The following is a 9,344-nucleotide window of genomic DNA, read 5'->3' as shown; positions in this document are numbered from 1 at the left end:
AATAGAAACAAAAGAATATTTAAATAGCGGCCATTTTGGAATAAGGTCATTTAACTCATTTATTCCCCAGAGCCTCGAGATGATGTCTTTTGCTTCGGACTGGATTTTAATATATCAAAATCGGTCTAATACGTTGCTGTGTCAACCACGTGAGGAAGACATTTTTGATAAAAATGACATGCAAAATCTACATTAATAACTCAAACAGGAGCAGACAAATCTGCATGAAAGTTTTTGATGGCTTGATGAACTTATTCGTAACTGAACACAATAATATAAATGAAGCTTTCCTTTAGAATCACTTCACTGGAGATAATTAACATTCTAATTCGCTTCCCGCTGAAAGGAATATAAAATATTTCTCATCAAATAAGCAACCACTTTTGGGGTTTGCCAACAAGAGTTGTGTGCGACCATCTTTATTGTGTCTTTACAAGAACAATAATGAATCTTTCAACAAGAAAACGGGGAACAAACTGAATATTTACAGACCAGACTGGAACGATGCTAGTACAACGTTGGTACAATAAACGCGTTAATAGATCATATTCGCATTCTCAGTATTGGATTGGAACTAGCTTGCAATGGAGGCTAATGCGGGAGAATATATTAAAAAGTATTTGCATTTGAAAAGATTCCCCCGCATTAGCCTCCATTGCAAGCTAGTTCCAGTCCAATACTGAGAATACGAATATGGTCTGTTCTCATGCACAGTGCTTGTGATACTCATATAAAAAAAAAAATAACAGTCACTATTACTTGGTACAGTAAAAAGCAACTCACTCTCGCCTTCCAGGGGCGAGATGGACCCGTTTTAAAAGGCAGCTTGACCAAACTTGTTCGAGACAACGCAGGGAGAACCGATTCAACGGGCTCGAATGTCTCTTCAACGGTCGAACAAGTAAATCCATTGTTGTTTGAAGCCAATGACATTTATGCTAACCAACCAAGGGTAGCCGAAGCGGGACCAGTATTTTCCAGTCAAGAGAGATCTAATACTGAATTAGTTGCTGAAATAGAAGGTATAAAACTTGACCTCCTTATTCTACAGAAAAAGGTAGAAGCCAACTCTAATCTGCTCTCGATAAATTGCCAAAATCGAGAGGAATTTGCTGTTAGCGCCGAACTTTGTGAATACAAAGGGAGGTGTGAGAAACTGGAATCATCTCTATGCAAAAAGAGAGAGTTATCGAAGAACTTGAGGAGAAATGTTTGTCTCTCGAAAACCGTGCTGTATCATTGGAACAGGAAAATGACTCACTAAGGCTTGCATAAGGCTTATTTTACAAGAAAAGAACGAAGAAGACTCCCATCACCAGCAAGAGACGAACGAGTGTTTTTATCAAGTGAAAAACTCGGGCACGAATGTTGGGTGTAATAAACGCAACCAACGTAAAATGTCAACTCAGAATAATATCGTGACGCGTAACAGGTTTGAGATCCTTAGTGATGCACAAGATGATCCAACAGAGACAGAGGCAGCAACACACAAAATCATCCGGCGACGGCAAAACCATCAACGGGCGTCATATAGGTCGTCTCGCAGTAATCCTAGTGAACCAAGCGAAACTTCTGCTAACGATGATTTACGCGGTGAGGTCGGCAGAGAGAGGAGTGCCAGCAGTAAGTTTACAACCCTATTGATTGGGGACTCCATGGTCAAGGATATTCACGGTAAGAAATTAGCGAAAGCAGTAGGGCACCGAGTGGTGGTAAAGTCATTTTCTGGAGCCACAACCAAAGCTATGAGAGATTACTTAAAGCCTAATTTAGAGCTCCAGCCCGATGAAGTGGTGCTACATGTAGGTACAAACGATCTGAAGGCTAAAAACGGCAAAACATCTAAAGAAGTTGCAGAAGCTATTGTTGATCTCGCTAAACAGATAGAGGGGTCTTCCGAAGCTCAAGTCATAGTCTCAGGACTTGTAACACGAAAGGACAAGCTTAATGATAAAGTCTCAGAGGTGAACAAGCACTTGACGAAGTTTTGCCGTCAGAATGATTGGAGATTTATTGAACACAATAATATAAACGAAAAGGGGTTAAACCGTGGAGGTCTACACCTGAATTTTGCAGGTAACAAGCGTAGTTTTAAGAATTTTTATCATGGTCTAGCTCACTGAACTTTTACTATGCCTTCCATTAATGCCGTGCCGTTGGAAGGCAACAGTCAGGAGTCATCGAGAAGTCCGACTCAAAATCCTATTGATCGTTCTCGAGTATTGCCCTCCAAACGCGGTTTTAAGCTGACCTCGCTGAATATAAATAAATTGACCACTCATCTTGATGAACTTAAGATCTTTCTCGTAAGTAACGATATAGATGTTCTCGCAATTAACGAGACTAAACTAAATGAATACATCACCGATAATGAGGTCAGTATCTCTGGTTATGATATAGTTAGACGTGATAGAACTACATATGGAGGTGGGGGCGTTTGCTTTTATGTAAAAAAGTCAATTAACTCTTCGGTGCGCAACGATCTTTGCATGGGCAGTCTTGAGAACCTTTGTATTGAAATACGCAAACCTCGTTCTAAATCATTTATTGTTGCTACGTGGTATAGACCACCTAATTCGCTTGTTAGTATATTTTCACCTTTTGAAGAGTTGATTGGGAAATTGGATTCCCTTAATACTGAATTCTACCTTTTAGGGGATCTAAATTGCAATATGGCCGCATCCCAGTTTGATAGCGATACACGCAAATTATTAACTATCACGGATGTTTATGGTCTTCAACAACTCATAACAGAACCAGCAAGAATAACCGAAACTTCTGCAACATTGATTGATTTAATTTTTACTAACTGTCCTGACAAGGTGTTATGCTCAGGTGTGCGTCATATTGGCATTAGCGATCACAGCATGGTCTATGTCTATCGAAAATTAGCCATTAATGGACAGAGTAAGGGTCACACTAATATAACCTATAGGAATTTTCGAAGTTTTAACCGTGATAAATTTCGTAGCGATGTTGCATCTCAAGATTGGGATCACATAAACAATTCTTCCAATCCAAATGATATGTGGAATGAATGGAAGGAATCCTTTTTGGCTAATGTTAACAAGCACGCTCCATTGAGAACCACTCGTGTTCGCGCGTGGGGTTCCCTATGGATTACTTCTGAGCTTAAAAAACAGATGCACGATCGAGATATTTTAAAACTCAGAGCAATTAGATCAAAAAATCCTAATGATTGGGTTCACTTTAAAAGACAACGGAACAAAGTCAATAGTGCGACTAGGCTAGCGAAGCAAGTTTATTATCAAAATATGCTAAACGAGCATAAGGGTGATTCCCGCAAAACCTGGCAGATCATCAATGAGCTGTCTTCCCGAAATTTCGTGGAAACGTCTGTGAAACAACTGAATGTAAATGAGCAATCAGTAACAGCTCCAGCAGAAATAGCGCACGAATTTAATCGTTATTTTGCTACCATTGGCCCGAAACTTGCTAGTGATATTCCTTCTTCAGATGGCAACAGCTATCTGAATTATCTCACTAGCACGGATAAGGAGTTTCAGTTCCGCCCAACCTCCACAAATGAAATATTTTCACTGCTGAATAAACTGAAAAAATCAAAGGCAGTCGGCCTTGACAAAATTTCTTCTCGACTTATTCGTGAATGCGCGGATCTTATTTGCAAACCGCTGTGCTATATTTTCAATCAGTCATTAAATGTAGGTGTGTTCCCAGACGACCGGAAGTGTGCACGGGTCACTCCACTATTCAAACAAGGGGAACGTGATGACCTAAACAATTACCGCCCAATTTCCGTTATCCCGGTTATAGCCAAAGTGTTCGAGAGAATAGTTTATAACCAATTATATGCGTACCTGACAAAGCATAACGTAATATGTAAATGCCAATCTGGTTTTCGCTCTATTCATTTCACCGTTACGGCTCTACTTGGGGCTACGGATACTTGGGCTTACAACATTGACCGAGGAAAAATAAACGCTGTTGTTTTCCTAGACCTAAAAAAAGCTTTCGATACGGTTAATCACGAGATCCTTTTATCTAAATTAAATAATTACGGCATACATGGCATTTCTTACAACTGGTTTAAGTCCTATTTGGACAACCGCACTCAAAAGTGTTCCATTAATGGATCACTTTCTAAAACTTGCTCACTAAGTTGCGGCGTCCTTCAAGGGACTATTTTGGGTCCATTGTTGTTTTTGCTATATATCAATGATCTGCCAAACTGTCTAACGAATTGTGTGCCATGGATGTACGCAGATGACACCCACCTAACATATGCGGGTGACAATACAGGCGACATAGAATCAAGTGTTAACCATGATCTAGAAAATGTTAAAAAATGGTTGATAGCAAACAAACTTACCCTGAACATGACAAAAACCGAATTTATGCTGATTGGATCAAGGCAGAGGTTGTATGCTCTCACAAATCCTACAATTCCCGAGATTAATGGTGCTCCTATCACTCAAGTTTCTGTTGCTAAATCCCTGGGCGTGCTTATTGATAATAATCTTAACTGGAGTAGCCATGTCGATAAACTGACAAAGAAAGTAGCAGGGGCACCCAACGAGAATATAGTTCAAAACCACTTAAACATAGCATTGTTAAACGTATTTTAGTATTTAAACGGTAGATATAGGTATATTTTTATCCCCTAAAAAATTTTCATCTGTTCGGATTCCCTAGCTGAAAATCTAGTGATTAGAAAATTATAGGGATCAAAACTTACCTTTTCGAAACTTTGAGCCAGAAAAAAGGCTCCCGAAAATTCTAGTTGAACTTTTTAGGGCAAAAATCGGTTAAACATGGGCAATTATACCATGTTTTAGATGTTCGAAAATCCTAGGACCGGCAGGCAAGCAAGGAATTTTAAAACAAATGTTCCGAAAATGCTAGATCTCAAATCGTCTTCCGAACAGATATTTTCCGAAAATTGACGTTGGGTGCCCCTGAAGTAGCTTCTGGAATTGGAGCCCTCAAACGTATAAGGCATCTCGTTCCTCAGACGACATTGCGCTCTATTTATCACGCTTTACTTCAACCGCACTTTGACTACTGCAATGTCGTCTGGGGAAACTGTGGTATCACGTTACATGACAAATTACAAAAACTGCAAAATAGAGCAGCCAAAGTTTTGACCTTCTCTAATTTTGATGCAAATGCTAGCGAGCTATTCAAAATTTTAGGCTGGAAAAATCTAGTTAGCCAGCAACAAATTGCGCTGGCCACAATGGTCTATAAGTGTCTTCAGGGGCTAGCACCGGAATATCTATGTTCTAAATTTACAAACCGCGAATCTGTTTATAGTTTAAGAGACTCTGAAAGAAAGCTTAATGTTCCGTTTCCGCGGACAAATTATTATTAGAAACAGCTTCAGCTATAGAGGTGCTACTGTCTGGAATAGCTTACCCCTCAAAGCGAGACAAGCAGAGTCTCTTAGGCTTTTCAAAAATCTGATTAAAGACATATTTTAGTATAAGCACGGCATTCATGGAAAGCAGCTTTAGAATTAATATAGTTTAATTGTATTTTATTGTAATCATTTTAAATTTTACCTTTTGTAATTTAGATTTTAGCATTGTTTGTAATCTTAGCTGATGATTTTACCGTGCATAAATAATAAAATATCATATCATATATCATATCATATCATTGAGTATTTAATTTCAGTTGGGGATGCAAGGACGTTCGCAAGACGCGAATGAATATAAATGAGAGCTGCACTGTATATATACCAACCCTCCGCTAAGGAAGCAATTGTAATCATGAACATTTCATAGAACACCCTAGACAAAGGGCTACATAACCCATGATAAATACACACACATAGGAAAGACGGAACTGTCTTTAAGCCGAGTGGTTAGGGGCCCGTGCCCTGAGATCCCGAGATCCCGAGTTCAAGACCGCGTTCTGACCACTCACTGAATTTGTTCCAGGTATTCCCTGGTTCAATTTCCTGGCGCACTTGTAAAATAGCCAACTGGTTTGCCTCCCGCCAGTTGGGATTCTTAAAAATTTAATGTCTTCAATGCTCGGACATATTAGCCACTAGATACTCTGAAATCCGAGGGTAAAAAAAGTGATTATTATTATTATTAGTTTGCCTTGCATTATGAAAAGGGGAAAGATGCTACTGCATAACAAATCCTTGCTTAGGCAAAGGCAAAGGGCGGACAAGATACGCCAATAGCGTTGTTGATAATTTTTGTTGCTCAACCCGTAAATAAATGGATTGACACAAGTGGTCAAAAAAGCCAGAAATGAGGTGAATTTATGTAACGGTTGACCAAGTTCCGTTTTCCCCGTGAAAGAAAGGAGAAAGACGATTTGGTTGGGAAGGTACAAGGCGATCAAAGTACAAGATATGATAGATAGATAGATAGATAGATAGATAGACTGTGTTTATTAAGAAAAACATTGCAGTTAAAAAACTGAATTGCGCCTCTTTACAAGTAAGAAATATAAGAAATGATTTAAAACTACTACTATTATAAACTACTCTCAGAAATTACTTAAATGCTTCCCTCGCACTCTTAACTATGAATGAATTTGCAAATCTATTTGTCTTTACAAGAGGCGTGGCAAACCTCCTCTGCCTTCTCAGCTCATATGAGGAGGCAGGAGGCTGGTAATCTTACTACGTGGATCATTAACAATAGACTTAAACAGGTGTTCTGTTAACTTTTCCTGGTGGGCCCTGATAGACTCAAGCCCTGCTAACTGAAGGGCGTCCGAGTAGTGCACCCTGGGAAAAATGCATGATAGGGCCCTCCTTTGCACTCTTTCGAGCTCGACTTGTAGATACTTTGGTAAACTGTAATGGAAAACAGGACAAGCGTAATCTAGTGAAGACCTGATACATGCGCAAAAATATGTTACAAGATCTGAAGTAGGAACGTGCGCACGCTTAAGTTGAATAAGAAAGTACAGTTTCTTAGACGCTTTTTTAACAAGTTCTTCTATATGGTCGTTCCACGTTAGCGTATCATTGATTGTCAAGTCGAGTAGCTTTGTGCTCTGTATGGTTTTGATAGGAGTTCCGTGTATGCAAACCCTAGGGAATTGCAGGAAGTCACGACTGAAGGATATAACTAACTTTTTAGTCTTCTCGCCATTAAGCTGGAACAAAAATTTCTTGGACCAATCATAGATTGCATCTACTGCTTCTTGTGACTTGCTCTGTTGGCCTTTAGGTATGTTCTCTGATACCGTAGTATCATCAACATATTTCCACATGTTGAAGATACTTGGGACAGTCAAGTCATTAATCATCAAAAGAAAGAGCCAGGGACCCAACTTTGTCCCCTGTGGCACTCCAGACGGCACTGTGCCCCACTTGAAACGCAGTCCTTCCCAAGTGTGACTCTTTGAGATCTTCCTGAAAGGAAGTCAATCACCCAGTGATTACACTATTAGGAATATTGACCTGCTTCACTTTGTTGACCAAACTCTTGTGGTCTATGAGGTCACAGGCCTTTCGATAATCAAAGAGGAGGACACGCACAGAAGCACCGTTACCATCCGTTGCTTCGAGCCACTTATGAATCATACTAATGAGTGCCAACACGGTTGAAGAACCAAATATGGTACCAAACTGGTTGGAGTCAACTAGGCTCTCTAGGGCAGGTTTTATGTAATCAGAAACAATAAAGTCCTCAGATATTTTCGAGAGGGGAGACGAGAGAGAGAGTGGACGCAGTTCCTTTTTTGGGTCGGTGACTTGCTTCACCTTGGGCAGGGGAATGACATCCGCAATTTTCCACATTGACGGTAGTTTTTGCTCACTGTATGAGGCGTTCAGGATGTTTTGAACGGGAGTAACTAGGATTTCGGCGTACTCCTTTAACACCCAGTTGGAAAGCCCATCCGGGCCAGAAGCTTTATGCTTATTCAGGTGAAGCAGGTTGTTGTACACTCTTTGCACGGACACCTCTAGGAACTCCGGATTCTCTTCTAGGGGCAATCGTAGGGCCGCACGCTCGCTGTCGATGGGCTCGTAAGGTTGAAGTGGCTCCAGTAATGCATGGTTGATGGAATTAGCAACTTCTGTTAGAGACAAGTTGTTATACTCAGGAACATTGAGGGAGGAAAATAGTGACGAATTTTGCTTTTTTGATCCACTGAGCTTATTCACTTCGCTCCACCACTGGCGCTGGTAAACACCTTCAAGATCTTTCACCTTAGAAGTGTAATACTTTGCTTTACACCGTTTCCTTTCTTTATTTACTGCATTACGATAGTACTTGTACATCAGGCCTGATTTATTGGCGTGGAAAGCTTGCTGGCCCATGCGTATTAGCTCCTTCAGCTTGACCGACATCCAAGGGGCGTCCTTTGGGTAGACTTGGATCGTTCTCTCTGGCATGATATTACTCATGCCGATTTCAATCGCTTCGTTAAAGACCTGGAGTTTTTCCTCACAGGTAGGCTGACTGATGACAACAGACCAATTGATGCTACTAAAGTACCGACCAAGGCACATCTTATTGCTGTCTCTAATGTCCCTGATCGATGGTAATGGACTTCCGAGTGTGTTGGTTGGGTACTCTTTTCCTTGGCTGGACGATAACTGTACAATGGTCTGAAAGGCCGCAAAGGGTGGAAAACATTCAGGAGTCGAGAAATGGTCGCCCAAGTTGGTTAAAACCAGGTCAAGCGTTGCATCGCCTCTTGTTGGAAATTTCACAAGTTGTTTCAGTTTGAAATGACACTGCAAGCGACCAGTATTCAAGCGGTTAAAATCGCCGGTAATAATTAGCCCGCAGTTAGGAAACATGGTTTCTGCTGCTGTCAAACTGTCAAATAGATGATTGAGTAGCTTCTGACCATCGGACTCCACCGGGCTTGTCCGGCCGGGGTAGTAAACAACAGCTAAAATCACGTGCGAAAAACCGTGAGGAGATCTTGAGGGCATCAGTTTGACCCAAATAATTTCATTGTCGATGCAGCATGTTAAGGTTTCCGCAAGTTCGTATTTTATGTCCTCTTTGATATAAACACACACTCCTCCGTGGTCGAGTGAAGAGAAGTCTTTCCGCATGATATTGTAGCCCTCAATGTTTACAACCGAGTCGCTAAAGTGTTCTTTAAGCCAAGACTCCACAATACATCAGATTTGAACATTTTGCCGTAGAAGAAGTTCTTGGACCTCTCTCAGCTTTGGTGTCAGAGACATAGGATTGGACAGCATAATCGATGGACCAAAATGAGAGCCGACCGCGGGTTGGACTTGGTGTTTCTTTGCTGGAATAGGAATCAAATTATTCAAATTCGCCCTCCGAGATGAGTTTGAGTAATTTGCATATGAAACTCGCGGCGAATTGAGCACAGGAATGTTGGTTATTTTCTTTAATTCT

At 40.7% G+C, this 9,344-nt stretch overlaps 1 protein-coding gene across 1 annotated transcript; it reads right to left on the bottom strand.

Annotated features, from left to right (window-relative positions):
- Positions 1–7,381: 7,381 nt before the first annotated feature.
- On the bottom strand, positions 7,382–9,028 carry LOC137995137 (uncharacterized). Its single transcript, XM_068840712.1, has one exon. The coding sequence runs from the start codon at positions 9,026–9,028 to the stop codon at positions 7,382–7,384; it is 1,647 nt and encodes a 548-aa protein (XP_068696813.1).
- Between the last annotated feature and the right edge of the window lie 316 nt (positions 9,029–9,344).

The sequence above is a fragment of the Montipora foliosa genome, chromosome 3, assembly GCF_036669935.1.
Source record: "Montipora foliosa isolate CH-2021 chromosome 3, ASM3666993v2, whole genome shotgun sequence".
NCBI lineage: Eukaryota > Metazoa > Cnidaria > Anthozoa > Scleractinia > Acroporidae > Montipora > Montipora foliosa.
The sequence above is the reverse complement of the archived record's forward strand: the minus strand, read 5'-3'. Positions and strand labels throughout refer to the sequence as shown.

Bases quoted from the DNA above. Each gene is read 5' to 3' on its own strand.
- LOC137995137 (XM_068840712.1), bottom strand. From the start codon at position 9,028: ATGCGGAAAGACTTCTCTTCACTCGACCACGGAGGAGTGTGTGTTTAT.